Source organism: Rhineura floridana, chromosome 8 (assembly GCF_030035675.1).
Source record: "Rhineura floridana isolate rRhiFlo1 chromosome 8, rRhiFlo1.hap2, whole genome shotgun sequence".
NCBI lineage: Eukaryota > Metazoa > Chordata > Lepidosauria > Squamata > Rhineuridae > Rhineura > Rhineura floridana.
In genome coordinates, this window is record NC_084487.1 from 80379019 (window position 1) to 80398514 (window position 19496).

The 19496-nt window shown below is 43.1% G+C and overlaps 1 protein-coding gene across 5 annotated transcripts in view; it reads left to right on the forward strand.

The window, feature by feature from the left end:
* Nucleotides 1–7364: 7364 nt before the first annotated feature.
* SCAF11 (SR-related CTD associated factor 11) overlaps nucleotides 7365–19496 on the forward strand; it is a 36068-nt gene continuing 23936 nt past the window's right edge. For 3 of the 5 annotated variants that reach the window (XM_061639885.1, XM_061639888.1, XM_061639889.1), the window contains exons 1-3: nucleotides 7365–7816; nucleotides 14874–14954; nucleotides 17036–17193. In XM_061639885.1, coding sequence (XP_061495869.1) covers nucleotides 14894–14954; nucleotides 17036–17193 — 219 coding nt within the window. In that variant the 5' untranslated portion in view covers nucleotides 7365–7816; nucleotides 14874–14893. Of the gene's footprint in view, nucleotides 7817–8049; nucleotides 8297–14090; nucleotides 14165–14873; nucleotides 14955–17035; nucleotides 17194–19496 lie in introns of those variants that run through there. The other 2 variants (XM_061639886.1, XM_061639887.1) reach the window with 2 other exon arrangements.

A 19496-nucleotide genomic window follows, 5' to 3' on the forward strand; every position in this document is an offset into this window, starting at 1 on the left:
CGCCCCCTGCTGTAAAACAGCTCCACCTCTCATGAAGATTGACAGCAATCCCACCTGGACAGAGATGCGCTATTTGCAACCGGAGGAATTGGGCTCGCCAAATAAAAATCACAAGGCCAAGTTGCACTCCACAGGCCTAACGCTACAAAGGCGGCGGAAAACCTCAAACGTAAGCGTCCTAAACCCTGAAATTAATATCATTACTCCCTGCCACTGACAGCAATTTTGCCCTACCCGTAGGACAAAACATCCGATCAACACGTTTGTTCAGGTGCCCAATATAAATCTTGGCTCTCATTGCCCCCCTTTCCCTGAGTTACACCTGAAATTACTTTCTTTGAATATAGCCGGCTGGAAGAGCAAGATATTAGACTTAGAGTTATTACAAGACCTACAATTATATGACATCATTCTCCTGCAGGAAACATGGCTGCTATCGGAAGAGACACTTTCGCTTCAAGGATTTAAAACCCATACTACATTTAGTATGGGGCATATATAAGGGCCTGAATGACAGTGTACATTCTTGTTGCACCAAGGAGATAATGGTATCTCCCAAGGCGCTAACGCACATCTAATTTCTTTCCAAGTGTATAAATATAACATAAATCACAGATAATTATTTCACATCCTGTTTCCTCATTGTCCTAAACACAGGAAAGCTTTTCCTTCACAGCAATTAGTCATACTTGTTAACAATAAAAGTGTGCTTTTCTCCCAAAGGACTCACAGCAATATACATCCAGCACTACTGAGCAGCAGTTACCAACAATAATAAAAACATATAATTTATCCAGTAACATCACAAAATCTGGTGCCCCCAAAAAGTGCCAAAGAAAAATAAAAATCTTCTATCTCCTCAGACTAAAGACATACTTGAAGTCTTCTCCAAAATAATTCCATAGTTTGTAACTGATTTTTCCAAAGCAGTAGTTGAGTTACATTGTGATCCAAACCCAAGATCCGCTGGGATGAGAGAGTTTGGATTTGGTGGATCTTGGGCATTCCTGCCTGAGCTGGGATGATGCTGTCATAATTCTTTCATCCCAACTGAGCCAGAGATATGCTGGCATAAGTCCCTCACCATGGCTTAGCCAGAGCTCTGCCAGCAGAATTTAACCAAGTGTTTAACTTAAACCAGTGTGGGCTGTTGGGAGTAAAGCACCAACACATGTTACAAGTGACCTGAACCAGTGGGGTGTGTGTGCGATAGACAGAAAGGCAATCTATTCTTGCTCATGCTTATTCCTTCTCTTAAGTATTTGATGTTTTTGCAGGCTTTGCTCCTCCCCTTCCTCCCTTCTCTTCCTGCGTTAGTTAGTAATGGCTCCCAGAGCACAGGCCCCATGGCTGCTTCAGCATGTATGACTATACTTCTTTGTAGTAATAAACATTAGGTTTATTAGATATATATAATACACACACACACTGAAAAACTCTTAACAGGGCAAGGAGAGATTTACACTTTTTCTAAACCCCCATTCATCTTGGTCATGTGACCTAGGGCCAAATCCTCAAAACTAGGGCCCACGCTCACCTGTTGGCTCAGCCACCAGTTTCCTCTCTCCTGAAAAGAGTTTGGAAAAGGGGTGTGCTGGGGCAGAGATAGGATATGCTGGGGAGAGGCCAGGGGGAAGATGGGAGGATCCTACACCATCCAAAGGGTGGTGCCCCTTCCCCATATGAAACAATGGGCCAGGGCTGATGTGGGAATACTGGGGCCCCATCCCACTTGCTAGTCCCACCCAGGCTGGCATGAGAGTGCTCTCTGGAGGCAGCAGAGCCTTGCAGCCAATCAACAAATGACACTGGCAGGATAGAAAGTGGCATGCACCAGCCACAGATCACATGACATCTGTAGTGGCTTGGAACTAGACCACACACTCTTCTTATGTGGGGGCTTGGAGTGCAAAAGGGGGCTTTGGGAAATGGGCACTATGGTGAAAGGGCAGAAACACTGAGCCCTTAATAGAAAAACACCATATTGTTGGTGGAGTGACTGGAACAAAGCAGACGGAATCCAGAGATATTTTATTGAGGTAAACTGAACAAGAACAGAGTATGTAATATGAGGAACAATAAACAGAGAAGTTTGTATTTCTTAGATCAGGCCTACACAGAGGGAAAACTTCAGAACTGTACTTTTTCTTCCAACTCCAACTGCCAAATCTCATCTGTCTTGCTCATTAACAACTCAATCCCAACTGACTAGAACCTCCAGCCAATCAGAATTTGCTGCCAGCCCGATTAAGAATCTGCTGTCAGCCAGATTTAATCCTTAAAATTGCTACCTGAATGGTCCCCGCTGTTTTACTTCCAAAACTGACAACATGGAATGCCTGCTCCCACCAAACAGCCAGCACAGAACCAGCACAGCACAAGGTCAGTCTGGAAAAGATTTCGCTCCCTGGGAAACTACCAAGCCAACCCCAATCCATCAATTAAACATTGTAATATATCAATAAATAATAAAACAGCAGTGTGCTTAATCTTAGGAGCCAGGGAAAGCCTGCTTAAACAGATGGGTCTACAGTAGGCGTTTAAAACTTGCCACTGATTCTGCCTCACAAAGAGCATGTGGAAGGGTGTTTCAGAAAGTGAGTGGAACTCTGACCATTGGTCATGCTAACTAAAGCTGATGACAGCTGGAGTGCCGCATAAATGTGTTATGGTTTGCAGGATCACAGCTACCCAGATCATAGCAACAGGACTTGTGCCCCAGGGGCAAAAGAACGAACACCTCACAGGGTTAAGGGGCTGCTTGTCTGCCGTCCGACACTCTACTCTCAACTATCTGCCCACTCAAATATGTTTTGCTTTGCAGGATTACAGCCAGCCAGATCTCAGCAACAGGTGCTACGCATTTGCGCCTGTGGGCATGCTTGCCCTCTTTCCCCATTGTGGCGGAAAATTATGCTCAGTTGCCATGCCAGCACTCAGAAACCCCTACCTCCACAATCCTTTATTCCTGTCTCCCTGCATCCTCTGCTGCATCCAGGGAACTTTTGCCAAGTTTTGGCAAGGTCAGATAGGGGATACACTCTCACACGGCTAGTGGTCACCCTGCAGTATTCTCGTTGCAGCCCTCACAGACTAGGCTGGACCACACTCCTAGCATCCTCTGTTGCAGGAACACATCTCGTAGAAGAATGGGAAGTCCAGTCAAGCCAGAGCTTGGAGACTCCAAACTCAAACAGCCACTGCAAGACCGGCTCTGCCCAGGAGGGGGACACCCAGCAGAATACCTAAGAGAGCCCAAGGACAGGGAGCAGGGAGAAAGCCCCCAAACTGAGAGCAAGGAGGACAGCTCAGCACAAGACTACTGAAATGGAAATGAACTGCCTTCAAGTTGAACCTGACTTGTGGTGGCCCTATGAATAGGGTGTTCATGGTAAGCGGTATTCAGAGGGGGTTTACCATTGCCTCCCTCTGAGGCTAGTCCTCCCCAGCTGGCTAGGGCCTGCTCAGCTTGCCACAGCTGCACAAGCCAGTCCCTTCCTTGTCCGCAACTGCCAGCTGGGGGGTAATTGGGCTCCTTGGGACTATGCAGCTTGCCCACAGCCGCACAGGTGGCAGGGCATGTAACCCCTGAGCCACTCACTGCGGGGTGATCTTTAGCTGGCTCTTGACACCCAAGAGACACGAGCGGGGATTTGAACTCACAGACTCAGGACTCCCAGCCAGGCTCTCCTCCCCACTGCAGGTAGCAAAAACTGAAGGTGACTTAGAAAAGAAGCAAACAGACATTCAGTAGGAGTCCATAGCCAATGTGGTTGGGAACACAGGGCAGGAAAGGGCTCAGGCCATGCGGGCTGTGCTTGGCAGCATCTGTGTCTGTGTGTATGTGTGAAGCCAGATGCAGGCAGCAAGGTGTAGCAGGGGTATAGGTCTGGGACTATAGCAAGCAGCAGGGGTGGGGTGGGTATTCTATGCTAACCAGGCAACAGAGGGCAGCACACATGCAACGGATGGGCAAGGGTCCAGGGAGGAGGAACAAAGGGTATTGGGGGCTTGTAATTCAACATTTGAAGCAAGGCCTCCCAGATGTTATGCTTTACTCTAATCTTGTGTATTGGCTACTAGAGGGCATTGGGTTTTGGTGTGGTAAAAGCAGGTTCAGATCTTTTAGCTGAGCTGTAGATTTTTCTGTGTGATCTTGCACCCATCAGTAAATCACCGTATGTAGTTGGGAGGCTACAATGGTATTATGGCCTCCTTGGACACAAATGCAAGTAATAAAGATCTCCTGCCCTAATTTGTGTGTATGTGTCATGTTTATGTTTGGTAGCGATTCTTTGTATGTGTATTGGTGTAACATCGCTGAGTGCAGGTGGCTGATGTACAAGTGGTTGGCTTATATTGTTGGGCACCACCCCAATCTCCGAGTGGTGAGATTTCAGGGGTCCCTGTGCTCATCCAGGGTTTGGTTTCCTTGGAAAGAAGGTCAGCGGAGACTGTGGTATCTTTATGAAATATGGTTTATTTATTTACACACATTCCAACATGAGCTTAGGATGGAGGGATTAAAGGCACCAGTAGTCCAATATCCAGCTTTTCCATCAGGGTTACAGGAGGCACCCCAAAGCCATAGTGCAGAGAGCCAGTCTCTCTGCCTGCCTCCAGTTCCCAGCCTTTCTCAGACACACTAAAAACACAAGTCTCTCCTCAGCCCTGGGGGGTGGGGAGACTCTCCTAAAGAGTTTCAATGACAAAAGGATCTCCCTGGCCCATTCACTAGTTGATGGGCACCTGATAGACCCATTAACCCACCTGGCCACTCTAGTATATTAACAGAAGAACTTATCTGACCAGCAGAGCGGGCACAAGTCTCCAAATCAGAGACTGGAAGGGGACTCATAGAAATTATCCATCTCAACCCCAAACCCATAACACTACCCCCTTCCCTGACAAAGGTCTGTCCCAGACCTGCAAATAAACAACAGAATAACAGCTTTTCCTATAAAGCTGCATCCCACCCTATAAGACCATTATGGGGCACCCAAGGGGCAAAGTCACTTGGGGATTTTCTCTCATCCATCTCTCCAGGCGCTGGGAGCTCCTCTTGGACTTGCACTCCCACCTCAGGCTTCTCCTGCACTTTTTCTTGCACAGCCATTTCTCCAGGCGCTGGCAGCTCCTCTCGCACACACGCCTCCAACTTTTCTTCCTGCACTTTCTCTTCCACAGCTGGCACACACGGGGTAAAGAAGTCTATCAACAGCTGCCCTTCTCCAGCCTGTAGTTCAGCTTTCTCCAAGGCCTTTTCTTCCTCCTGCACTACTTCTTCAACAGCAGGCTCACCTGGAGCAGAGAAATCTATGAGCAGCATCTCTTCTCCAGCCTCTATCCCACTTTCTTCTGAGACATCTTCCTCTTCATTTTCCATCCTGTTCTCCTTCAAATCTTGGGGCTTTACTTCCAGCTTTCTGCTGTCTTCCCCACGGCAGGCTCCTGGACAATCAAAACATCTTCCTTCTCCGCTACTGACTGCAACTCCTTACAGTCCGAGCCCTCCAGCTGCCCATCCACTTTCTGGATCTCTTTAGCCACCCCAGTCTGGGTGCTCTGCAGCTGGACTTCTGGGTTACTCTCAACCCTTTGTCACGGCTGACCAGTCAGGGCTCTCACTTCCTCAAATGGAGTCTCCTTTTTCTCTCCAAAGCAGCTTCCAAAAATCTCCCCCATTTGTTGCCAGTGTTCCCATTCCTCTTGGCACTCTCATTGCCTTTGCTGCTGGTCCTCCTGGCTATATTTCTCAATCCTTTCTGCTTGCTAATGGAGCATCAATTTAATCTGTTTCAGGAGGGTTGCTGTTTCTCCATTTTAGCTCAGGCACACCTTGCTCCCAATGCTTCTTCCAGGAAACTCAATCCCACTTCTCATACCAGTGTTGGGCACCACCCCAATCTCAGAGCAGTGAGAGATTTCCAGGGGCCCCTACGCTCACCCAGGGTTTGGTTTCCTTGGAAAGAAGGTCAGTGGAGACTGTGGCATCTTTATGAAATATGGTTTATTTATTTACACACATTCCAACATGAGCTTAGGATGGAGGGGTTCAAGGCATCAGCAGTCCAATATCCAGCTTTTCCATCAGGGTTACAGGAGGCACCCCAAAGCCATGGTGCAGAGAGCCAGTCTCTCTGCCTGCCTCCAGTTCCCAGCTTTTCTCAGATACACTAAAAACACAAGCCTCTCCTAGGCCCCAGGAGGGGGGAGGAGGCTCTCCTAAAGAGTTTCAATGACAAAAGGATCTCCCTGGCCCATTCACCAGTTGATGGGCACCTGATAGACCCATTAACTCACCTGGCCACTCTATTAGATTAACAAAAGAAAGTCATCTGAACAGCAGAGCGGGTTTCTCGCCCCCATGTGCAAGTCTCCAAATCAGAGACTGGACGGGGGCTCATAGAAATTATGCATCTCAACCCTAAACCCATAACAATATGTTTGAGGTAGCGAATGATGATAGTGGCTGTATGGAATGGATGGTGAGTGGTTGTATGCCTATGTATTGTGCTGCTTGTTATTTATATTATACTGCCTTGTAATACTCTTTCACTTCTATATTGTGTTTATGTATATGGATACTGTCCATGTGTTTTGCTTTGTAAATTAATTTGATATGGTTTTTATTGTACTTTATGTATTTTGTTGTAAACTGCTTTGAGATCTTTCAGATAGTAAGCAGTCTATAAATAGAAATATAAGAATAATAAAGGTGTGTGTGAGAGAGACTTTGGTTACTAGGGCAGGCGTGTGGCAACTTTTGGCTCTCTAGGGCCTCGAACAGATACTTCACTTCACCTGCTACTTGATCTTTTTAACTGGAAATACCAGAGATGGAACCATGGGCCTTCTACATGCAAAGCATGTGCTCTACTGCATCAGACTTCTCTCGCTACTCCAGCTAATGAACTGAAAGCTGAACATTTTTTACCCACAACCGTCTTAAATTGCAATCCTATACTACAACTCCCACCTTCCTGCTGCTGGCTGGGGTTGATGGGCGTTGGAGTCCTACATCTGGAGGGCCACAAGTTCCTCCCTCAACCTCTGGATGTTCTGTTCAATAGGGATTCATTTTTCTGAGCAGACATATATAAAATTATACCGTAAATAGATACAGCATAATGGAAGAATAAGTATTATACTATACTATGAATCTCTATCAGACTAGGGCCCATTTTCCCAAAGCACCATATCTACTCAGAAGTCAGATTCAATGGGATTTACTTCCAGGTAAGTGTGTATTGAATTGTAACCTAAATCTCTAACTCGGGATTACGTAATGTGTCCGTAGGTGCCTGCTCTCTCTTTAAAAGAAAAAAAAAGACTTCGCGCTTGCGCATGCTCTCTACGCCTACTCCCGCAGAGTCCTCACAGCCGGGTAACTGGAGGACCTTCCCAGAGTGCCCCTGGATTGGCGGTAGGGCCTGTCTACTGTGTCTCGTTGGCAGATAGCGTCGCGTGCCAGCGAGCCCGTCACAGTTTTTCTCTGCAAGAAAAGTTATTGGGTAGCGCCGCCGTGCGGCCTTTCTTTCTGCGGGTGGCGGTGGAGGAGAGGGGTGCGCGCTCCTGCTGGTTGTCTACCGTTGCCGGGAAGGGACATGTGACCAGGGGAACGGGCTCTGAGTAGAACGCGCTGTGGAAGTGGCCTGCTCCTTCTTCCTCCTGTCGCCGCGCGAGGCCTTCATCCAGGAGGATATCAGACGCGCCACAGAGGCGCGGAAGGGCCAGAGTCTCTATGTTGACGCCGCAATAACGGGGCCTCATACCAACTTGCTTCGTTTAGTCGCTCCCTCTAAGGTGCCGTCAGGTAAGTCGTCTCCAACATGCGGGCAGAAGACTATAAATAATAAGGTACAGGCCGGCGGTGTGTGTATGAGAGAGAGACTCTTTGTGTGTGTGTGTAGGTGTGTAGAGGAGACAAAGGGGAAGGCGCAGGCGGCCTCTTGGAGGCCTCCTCTGCTTGCCCTGGCGGAAATGGTCCAGCCTCGTCTCTCGTGATTTGGCGAGGCCTTGTGGGAAAACAGGGCCCCGGCCTCGTCGTGGTCCCGATAGTGGTGGCAAGGAAAGAATGAAGGGACGTCTGATACCTTCCTCTTCAGGGGGAGGAGGAGGGTCTTTGAAAGCTCGCAAAGTCTCTGTGAACAGGCTGCGAACGTCGGTAATACGATCGCGTCGCTTCGGCCCAAACAGTGAAAGTTTCGGGACGGGAAAATACGTTAGAAGTTAGAGACAAATTCCGCGGGCGCGGGCGAGTTCATCCAAGCTCAACCCTCTCGCCTCTTGATACGTAAGCGTAATTAGCCAGGAGCTAAGCTTTAATACTGCTTCTAGTCGTAGTTAAATATTCATCCTGTCCTAGGTATTCCTTTGTTTACCAGTTCTCTGTCTCTCCCACACACACTTCTGTTCGCTGGCTGGAAATCCTGTTTTTACACTGCTGTAGTTATTAATATTTCGCCTAAGGGCTGAACAGAGTCTATTTTCTGAGGAAGAGAAATTTAACAGATGGTTTAAACCGTGGATGTGAAGGTGGGAAGAGAAGTATCATGAATTTCCTTTTAAAGATACTGACATTTCTTGTAGATTGCTGAAAGGCAACTTACATATCCAGCTTTTGGAATATGGGGATAGAAAATTACAGGAAAATATGATGAAATACCCTTATATAAAAAAGATGTAGAATAGTGTTTGCAGTAACAAACACCCCCCCCCCATGGATGCACAAACTATTTGGTTGGTTGGGGGGGAAGACAGAGATTGGTGTTCAAAGGACTAATTAACTATTCATTGTCTAAAGGAGATTCTAAGATACCAATAAACTTTCACTTTCTCATGAAATACAAAAAAATAGAATATTCGGTTATCATCTCTCTCTCTCTCTCTCTCTCTCTCTGTGTGTGTGTGTGTGTGTGTGTGTGTGTGTGTGTGTTTAAGAATTGTTTAAGATCCAAACATCTCCGTACAGTACATGTTGAGGCAGCCAAGAACTGAACACAGATTCCTTGACATGTTTGATGTGGCTTGTGTTTGGTATTCCTGATTTCTCTTTGTTGTAGAATGATTTAATTGGTCTTCTCATGTTCATAACCAAAAATGTCAATTGAGATGGGGGTCTTTTTGTATGTGTACTGTAGGCTTTTGTGTAGGCTCTATAACTTGAAGTGATCACAAGAGTGTGTGTGTAGTCTATAGAGTTCTATATTAGCACAAACATCTTGAACTTCATTGTGCAATTCAGAAACAATGGTACTGTCGTGTTTATGTCAGGGCACAGCTTGATGTTGCATGTTTGGTTGTCCAGTAGCTTTTCAGAATACTTAAGGAAAGATATGAACAAGATATGTAGGATTTAGCAATCATTATCTACTAAGTTTTTAACTCTCTGCTCAGCCTACCGCTGTAGGGATGAAAATTGAATCCTCCTAATCTGAAAAGCAAAGACAGATCTGATCAGGCATGGGGTGGTGGTGTCTTGAGGGGACTGCTGGGGAGGGAGGGCAGATGAAGAGGCCTAATAGGCCAGAGATTCCCAGTTCCTGATCTGCTGTCCTATTATGGGTTTGTTTAACTGAAAGCACATGACACCTGTCACTGGAGTTCAGCGCCAAAAAATTGGAGATGAGAGAGATCCTTAATTTTGTTCATGTTTACGCACATCTGCCTTATTTGTGCTACTGCAGTCATGTCATAGGCACTTATAACTATGTTCTTGAATTATGCAAATAGCTTTCTACCACCACCCCACACACACACACAATCCATATTTAAGCTGTTTGTTGTTGTTATGCAAAGCAAGAACAGGAAGGAAAAGAAAAGTATGTAATTAAATTCTTGGAAAACTTGTGAGGAAAAACAGATTAGTGATGTAAGCTAGAAAATGGGGGGGGGTTAAAGATGGCAGTTCTCTCTTAAGCCTCAGTCCTCAGTAGACTGTGCCTGTGTCATTCAAAAGTAGTATTTTTTCCTCTTAGGGCAGTGATATGTGTTTTCTTGCTTAAGTGTTGGGTCCCCACCAACTGACCCCATTTTGTGCTATTGGGAGAGGAATATTGTCTGAGAGCCTAGGAAGGTGGCCAGAGGGTGACACAATCTGGTCACTCAACCACACAGAGATGCCAACTCTTTTTGATAAACAGCTCCCTGTTCTGCCAAGGTTTGCTCCTGGCCGTAATGTTTTCCCCAGCATTTAGACTGGGTAATTAGTCTGAGCGATTGGGTTGCGAGAAAGCCAGGTCCTTGCCTTATGCTTCTCCACACTTTGTGTAAGAACATAAGAACATAAGAAGAACATAAGAAGAGCCTGCTGGATCAGGCCAGTGGCCCATCTAGTCCAGCATCCTGTTCTCACAGTGCCCAACCAGGTGACTGGGGGAAGCCCGCAAGCAGGACCCGAGTGCAAGAACACTCTCCCCTCCTGAGGCTTCCGGCAACTGGTTTTCAGAAGCATGCTGCCTCTGACTAGGGTGGCAGAGCACAGCCATCACGGCTAGTAGCCATTGATAGCCCTGTCCTCCATGAATTTGTCTAATCTTCTTTTAAAGCCGTCCAAGCTGGTGGCCATTACTGCATCTTGTGGGAGCAAATTCCATAGTTTAACTATGCACTGAGTAAAGAAGTACTTCCTTTTGTCTGTCCTGAATCTTCCAACGTTCAGCTTCTTTGAATGTCCACGAGTTCTAGTATTATGAGAGAGGGAGAAGAACTTTTCTCTATCCACTTTCTCAATGCCATGCATAATTTTATACACTTCTATCATGTCTCCTCTGACCTGCCTTTTCTCTAAACTAAAAAGCCCCAAATGCTGCAACCTTTCCTCGTGAGTCGCTCCATCCCCTTGATCATTCTGGTTGCCCTCTTCTGAACCTTTTCCAACTCTATAATATCCTTTTTGAGATGAGGCGACCAGAACTGTACACAGTATTCCAAATGCAGCCGCACCATAGATTTATACAACGGCATTATGATATCGGGTGTTTTATTTTCAATACCTTTCCTAATTCTTGCTAGCATGGAATTTGCCTTTTTCACAGCTGCCGCACACTGGGTCGACATTTTCATCGTGCTGTCCACTACAACCCCAAGGTCTCTCTCCTGGTCGGTCACCGCCAGTTCAGACCCCATGAGCGTATATGTGAAATTAAGATTTTTTGCTCCAATATGCATAATTTTACACTTGTTTATATTGAATTGCATTTGCCATTTTTCCGCCCATTCACTCAGTTTGGAGAGGTCTTTTTGGAGCTCTTCGCAATCCCCTTTTGTTTTAACAACCCTGAACAATTTAGTGTCATCAGCAAACTTGGCCACTTCACTGCTCACTCCTAATTCTAGGTCATTAATGAACAAGTTGAAAAGTACAGGTCCCAATACCGATCCTTGAGGGACTCCACTTTCTACAGCCCTCCATTGGGAGAACTGTCCATTTATTCCTACTTTCTGCTTTCTGCTTCTTAACCAATTCCTTATCCACAAGAGGACCTCTCCTCTTATTCCATGACTGCTAAGCTTCCTCAGAAGCCTTTGGTGACGTACCTTGTCAAACTCTTTTTGAAAGTCTAAGTACACTATGTCCACTGGATCACCTCTATCTATATGCTTGTTGACACTCTCAAAGAATTCTAATAGGTTACTGAGACAGGACTTTCCCTTGCAGAAGCCATGCTGGCTATGCTGCAGCAAGGCTTGTTCTTCTATGTGCTTAGTTAATCTAGCTTTAATCATACTTTCTACCAGTTTTCCAGGGACAGAAGTTAAGCTAACTGGCCTGTAATTTCCGGGATCCCCTCTGGATCCCTTTTTGAAGATTGGCGTTACATTTGCCACTTTCCAGTCCTCAGGCACGGAGGAGGACCCGAGGGACAAGTTACATATTTTAGTTAGCAGATCAGCAATTTCACCTTTGAGTTCTTTGAGAACTCTCGGGTGGATGCCATCCGGGCCCGGTGATTTGTCAGTTTTTATATTGTCCATTAAGCCTAGAACTTCCTCTCTCGTTACCACTATTTGTCTTAGTTCCTCAGAATCCCTTCCTGCAAATGTTAGTTCAGGTTCAGGGATCTGCCCTATATCTTCCACTGTGAAGACAGATGCAAAGAATTCATTTAGCTTCTCTGCAATCTCCTTATCGTTCTTTAGTACACCTTTGACTCCCTTATCATCCAAGGGTCCAATTGTCTCCCTAGATGGTCTCCTGCTTTGAATGTATTTATAGAATTTTTTGTTGTTGGTTTTTATGTTCTTAGCAATGTGCTCCTCAAATTCTTTTTTAGCATCCCTTATTGTCTTCTTGCATTTCTTTTGCCAGAGTTTGTGTTCTTTTTTATTTTCTTCATTCGGACAAGACTTCCATTTTCTGAAGGAAGACTTTTTGCCTCTAAGAGCTTCCTTGACTTTGCTCGTTAACCATGCTGGCATCTTCTTGGCCCTGGCGGTACCTTTTCTGATCTGTGGTATGCACTCCAGTTGAGCTGGAGTGTAAGCCACAGCCAGTAAAGTTTTAACCCACGTAGTGTCTTAATGTTGTTCTTGCTCTCCCATCCCACCCTACTCCATGCTGAGGGCACAAAGAATGTTGACACATATTAACCAAAGATAATGGGGAGTGTGGTGGCACTTTTGCAAGGAAGAATGGGTTGATGGGAGAAAATAGTACTTTACCCAGCTTGGCTTTCTTATTGTTCTTGACCTTGGCTGAGGGAAAACACTCTAAAATTATCTGGAGGGCATTTGCAGGGCAGAATTGGCAGGCAGATGAAGGGTTAAGTGTCTCCTTATCAGTTCTTTGTTGATTGACCCTAAAATGAAAATAAAGGATTAGGAACCCCATGTTTCCCTTGTAATGTGTCCTTGATCTGCCTATTTTTTCATCTTCTAGTTTTAGGACATTTACTGAGGTTCATTATTTATCTTTCTATTGTTAGGGTGACTTTGGCTCACAAAGCCTCACAAGTGCCTCCGATTTTATTCCTAACACTATTTACCTAAAAACGAGAGTCTACTAGGAAGCTTACTTTATTAATAGTTTACCAAAAAAAATTAAATCTAAAGAACATAAGATCCTGTTGGATCAGGCTAATGGCCAATCTAGTCCGGCATCCTGTTCTCACAGTGGCCAACCAAATGCCTATGGAAAGCCCCCAAGTAGGACCTGAGTGCAAAAAGCCTCTTCCATCACTGCAGTTTCCATCAACTGGTATTCAGAAGCATACTACCCCCAACAGTGGAGGCAGAATATAGCTGTCATGGTTAGTAGTCATTGATAGCCTTATTAAATCTTAGAAGAGGTGCATTGTAAAACATAGAGAAAATCCAAACCACCACCAGACTGTATGAGCCTATTGAGTTTGCTTGTGTTCATTAGCAAGTTGCATTTCACTGTTTACATATTGTTTGGAATCCAGAGTGTTACTTTAGGAATGCTCAGAGATGGCAAATAAATGGAATTTTTGGTTTCTAACAGCACCAGCTTCCTCTCCTCTCCCCATCACCTGGCATGACCTGGCTGAGAACTCTGGAAGCAATGGCTTAAGGAAGAAACTTATTGTTTTTAATGTAATTTAAATATTTATATGCCCCCGAGATGCTCAGGGTTCCTTTTAATATTAAAAGTTAAAACAATAAATTATCCAATAGCTTGGATCCAGCACTTCCATGAATGAAATGGAGGATGTGATTTTCACTCATACCCCATGTCACCTCCCATGCTATTCTGGAGCGTCTCCCAGTTCTCCAAAGCTTGTTTTTAATAGGCTGCAAGTGGAAGGGGGAATGAGCAAAAATCTTCTCCACCGTTTCATTCTCACTCTGTTCTATGAGTGGAACACTGCTTGTGGTTCTCTGATTTCAACCCAGTAACAATTGTTATAGTAGATAATGTGTTCTCAAGTCAATGAGATTAAAACACGTGGACCATATAATAGGCTCAATGAACTAGGAAGGTCTGAAGTTGCACCAAAACACAAACGGGAAGGAGTTAGGTATATAACCTAAGGTAGGGACTTCCAAAGCCTACGTGCTATTATGGAAGAGGCTCTCTCCCACTTATCCATCTACCATACTTCTCTTAGCAGTGTGTCATGAAGCAGAATATATCTTGTTGATGTCAGTGGCTGGATGAAGTTTCAACTTGTTCACCCATATTCATTATTGATTACAGGTACCAATTTAGGACCTCCATGACTTCCCTTTGTGTTTGTCTTTTATGCAATTGCCTATAACAACCAGGTGTAGCTTCTTGCTTGTCAAAAAAGTACAAGTGTGTATGTGTGTGTGAGAGAGGATGCCCAACTATCACTTAATAGATTAGAGCAGAACGTGGGAGGGGTCTCTGAAAAGTTATAGTAAAGCTAGAAAGGTGACCCCAAATTGAGAAACTTTTGAGAATTACTGTTTTGGCTGGAGGAGTTGTTGAAAAGAAACTGACGAAGCATTGTATTTTCTCCTGAGATAAGTTGGACTTAGTTCCTGTGCCAGTTTTCTTATCTCAAGGAGAATAATATGTGCTTGCAATTTTCTGTTGCACTCATGAGTATTTATACAGTTAAGATACTCTGGACTGTGATACCATGCCCTGGTTCTATGCATTGTAACATTGTAGTAAAATGCAGAAAAAAATACTTGGATGTATAAGGGCCCTCAAATAATTACAGACTATATATAACTGTGTGTGTAATATATATCCTTGTTATATCATTGCCTGAGGATTGTCCTCTCTTTTAGTTTTAATACATGATCTTAGAATTTACTACCACATTTTGCATCATAATAATCTGGTATTAAGTTGATATTGCAGGGTGATGTTAGGATATGACGTTAGGATATCTGACTTATTAGGAGAAATATAATAATTATCAATATTTTTACAGGTTGTGTTTCTTAAGACGAAATGAAGAATAAAAAGCAATGTATACAAAATGCTGCAGATGAAAAACATGAAGACACAGAAGGTAGGTTATATTGGGTGGGTATTCTGATATAATACTAGATAAGATAATAAAACACAAAATACATATTGCTACTCTTTACCATCTAACAAAGAAAATCTGAAGCATCCTTTGAGATTTCTGGTTTTAACTAATTAGAGATAATGCCCACAGTTCATAGTCACCTCTGAGAAGACTTCCATACAGGAGATTGTGTCTTAACTGTTTGTAAGAGGTCTTTTGTACTGCAGGATACTATGTCTCCTGTTGATGTTGCAAACTAATATTTGAAAGGGTCTATCCGCATGGACTGTTATCCTGAAATAAGAACTCCTTGAATCTTTTTTAACCTCTGATTTGTTTACAACCCCTGACAAAATAAGATGCTTCTACCTCTATCCTTGACAGAGTGATTGTGTATCTAAAAGGTATTGGGGTTATTTGAGGAACTCAAAGGGTTGTAGAGCTGCTGCACACTTCTCTGGAGACATGCACTGAACATCAAAACAGTGTAAGTCATGGATGGTTAACCTTTTTTCGCCTGAAGGCTGTATTCAGGGTTGGCCAGCTCAAGGGTCACATACTGCAATACAGTGCACACAAATCCATACATGGACTCTCATAGAACGCATGCACACACAAGCACTCTTGCACACAAATCTGCTTTTCATTCACACACACAGGCATGTGCCACACACATATATACGCATATTGCATATTCATCCCCCATTCTCTCAGCCCAGTGCTGCAGTGGGGCAATTTCTTCATCACAGTGCTTTAAACCTCTCACCTAGCACTGGGTTGGAATTCAAATTACCCCAGCCACTTGCCTCAGCAGTGGAGAAATTGCCCCATTGCAGCATTGGGCTGAGAGAAAAGATTTAAACCTTCACTATCCGCTCAGGGAGGGGTAAATTGCAATGCTAAAGAGGCACATGTTTTACTGGGGCTGGTGGGCCACCTGCAGTAGCTAAATGGGCTGGATTTGGCCTGTGAGCTTGCCGCCCCTGGTTTCAGGTGATGTTTCTGAACCATCCTAGAAGTTCTTACCCATGTATCATCTCCAGATAACAATTTCTGAATTCTTGATAGTATACATTGAGTCCCAGGTAAAATTTTAGGTATGCCTATTTTGTTGTTTGTTAGTTTTCAGTCTGATTGGATTTCAATAGGATTTTGAGAAATTATAAGTTCAACTTTCCCCCCCCTGAATATTAAAATCAGACCTGAAATGTTTCATTTTAATCATAGGAAAATTATAGTACTGCTGAAGTTCAGAGAGCTATTTGCAGGGATAAAATATTACTTGAATAAAATTGCATCTTACCATTTTATATGCATGTAAATCAAATTATAAAATTGAACATGTTTGATTTCTTGACATCACAATGATTTGTAATTAATGTGGGGAACTAATTGGTATGTATATTGTAGTGATTACCACCATAACAGTTTTTAAAAAGCTTCAGTAACTCCATGATGGATATGGTTTGTTGTTGTTCGCTACTAACAATATATCAGAACAGATTTCAGATGCACATCTAAAGCTTCTTCTCCCAGGCATTTTAGCATGTGTTTTTAAATTGCTTTTTAAAATGTGTTTTTAAATTTGTATATTTGTTTTTAATGTTTTTAATTGTTGTAAACCTCCCAGAGAGCTTCGGCTATGGGGCGGTATACAAATTAAATAAATAAATAAATAAATATTAATTAATTAATTAATTTATATCCTGCCCTTCCTCCCAGAAGGAACCCAGGGCAGCAAATAGATACCCTTGACTTGCTCTGCTCATGACCTTCTGATTGTTAGTAAAGACAAAATGTTACGTAGTTGGGCCATGGGTAGGAGTATTCTGTATTTTACACTCCAATTCAACATTTGTATTCTTTTTGGCTTCAGTGTCCCTTAACAAGTGTAACTGCATTTCAGACTAAGCTGAAGATACAACATTGAATGTCTTAAAAATCTGAGATGTTTCACTGTCAACTTAAAAAGTATTTAGGAGTCACGAGTGTGAACAAACTTGTATACCACCATGATGTGAATGTTGTTTAAGTGGAAGTTACTACTGCAAACCACTCAAAGCATCTATATTTTATAACAGGTGAAGAGAATGAAGAAAACTGTTCCTGTTCTAGCATTTTATCAGATGAAGATGACAGATGCCCAATCTGTCTAAACTGCCTGGCAGAGCAGGAAGTTGGTTTTCCTGAAAACTGCACTCACATCTTCTGCATGACCTGCATCCTTAAATGGGCTGAAGTAAGTCTAGGTGTTGCTAGCAAACTTGTAAAATGAATACTTAATATCTTAAAAACTCTTTAAGTAGGGTAATACTTTTTCCTTATTAGGGCTGGCATCCAAAGAACAGTACCACTGGTTCCTCATGCCCAAGCAGCCCAAAACACTATTCATGCCACCAGACAATCTGCTTTTGAAACTGAGAGGACTTTCAAAAGCCGTATATAATATGAACCAAGGGATGTTTAAATGATTTTTTTTTTTAAGTTCCAACTGGGCATGCCTGAAGTTGAGTTCTGGCCAAAATGTAACTGACCCACATTTCAGCAAAACAATCACATTACTATATTTGGTAAATGCTAGGTAGTGATCTTTATTTGTTAGAAGTACTGTTGTCAATTCATTCTGCTCTGGTATTTGATAATAAATGGTGGAGTCATTTGTCTTCCTGCATTCTATAGGTAATTATTATGTCTCTGTTCCTGAAATCTTGCTGTAGGTGTTCCAGGAAAGTCTGTTAGATATTGCTCTATAGTACTGGCATATTTTCTTTCAACTTCATAACATTGTGTTATTGCACTCGGAATGTGCTTCTTTCTTTGCCAAGGCAGCCGTGGTTATGATTCACTGATAGGCACAAAACCTTGTGGTTTAAGAATGTACCTATAGCCAACAGATATTTCTATCAAACTTTAAAAAGCAGGGAAATTGGGCAGCTATAGTGAATGCACCAGGGGAGCAGGAGACCTGACCTCCTCTCTGAGATGTTGTACTGTCCTACAAATTTGTCAAAATGCAAACACAATTTGGGTTGGTCTTTCACAGTCCATTCCACTTCCTGTATAGCTTTGAAGAATTTGGTAACGTGCCTCTGAGCATATGGTGAGTGGTGGCAACACCTGCCATCTCCAAAGATGGAGAATTACATTTTTGTATGTTTGTTAGTGTTCTTCTTTCCTTCTTTTCTGTGTTACTACTGCTTCTACAGAGAATCTAACCAAGAAGATTATATTTCTCTCATTATTCATCCCAGAAATCTGTGTCAAATTTATTTTTATTAATTTCAAAGCCTTTTTATTGGTCAATGTCATATGATGGTGAAGAAAGCCTTTTGTGTTTCAAACTGGAGGCTATGCTGTATTTCTATTTTGAGTGCAATAACAGTTGAATCTGAAACTGCAGTTTGATGTAAAATCAGCTCATTACAGTATGTTGCTACTTAAACAATGATGCTAGCTGTTGGAAAATACAAACTTGGCCTGCCCAAGATGCCTGTTTTCAGCCTGCTATGCTTAAACTACTCCACTTAAGGAACGGTGGGCATGGTCAATTAAAAACATAGAGCACACCTAGAATTTTGCTAGAATATATTTCACCTCCCACTGTTTTATCTTGTGCAAGCTGAGACACTCTTCATGTCCATTGGAAACTATTCTGGAGAACAGTCAGTGTCATTATTCCACAATTGTTTTTGGAGCTTTTTTTTTAGTGTTGCAAAGTGTTGCTGTAGTTCACATATTCACAGAAACGGAAGCAAAAGATAATGATTTCCTATAGGAAACTTCACTGAAATTGCAAAGTAAATCAAACATATTTAAAGTGAGTATCTGAACTGTATCAACTGTTTTAATATTGTTGCTTCCTCCCTGCTAAAACAAGATCAGCACAATACATGTCTTGTTTCTGTTATTTGGGCTGATTGCAGATGTTGCCACCACTCACCATATGCTCAGAGGCACAGTTATGAGAATTCTGACAGGAAAAGTCCAAAAGGGGTCTGTTTTTCTCTCTCTTTTTACACTTGGAACTCTCAATTATCTCTTGACTGTTTTGTGTATCGCCATGAAAATTTAGAGGGTTGTTAAGCAAGCATTACTGAATTCAGGACTATAAGTTTTGTAAGGTTTTGTTTTGAAATGAGCATAAGGGAAGCATCAGAATGGCATGGAGGGATATTTTCAATTTAACATTGTGGCGTGCAAAAAATCCATGCTGATTTTAGTATATAGCCACTCTTGTGGCTCTATAATATAAAACATGGTTGCTTTAAAGATCTTGTTTATTATTATGAAGAACCCATGTAATTGTAGCGCTCCAAGAGGCGTTCACAAGGCCATATAGTCAAATCTACATGGTAAAATAATATTGTAACTAATGCTTATTCAGCCTTTTCGAAACCCTTCTTTGGAGAACCATGTCTTCTAGGCTTTAGTTGCTTTCAACACTTACAGATACAAGAGGGTTTTAAAACGTAGAGATTAAATGTATTCCCTGCTTGTCCTATCCTAATCAGTAGGAAAAGAAGTTCCTAATAGTTGCCTTCT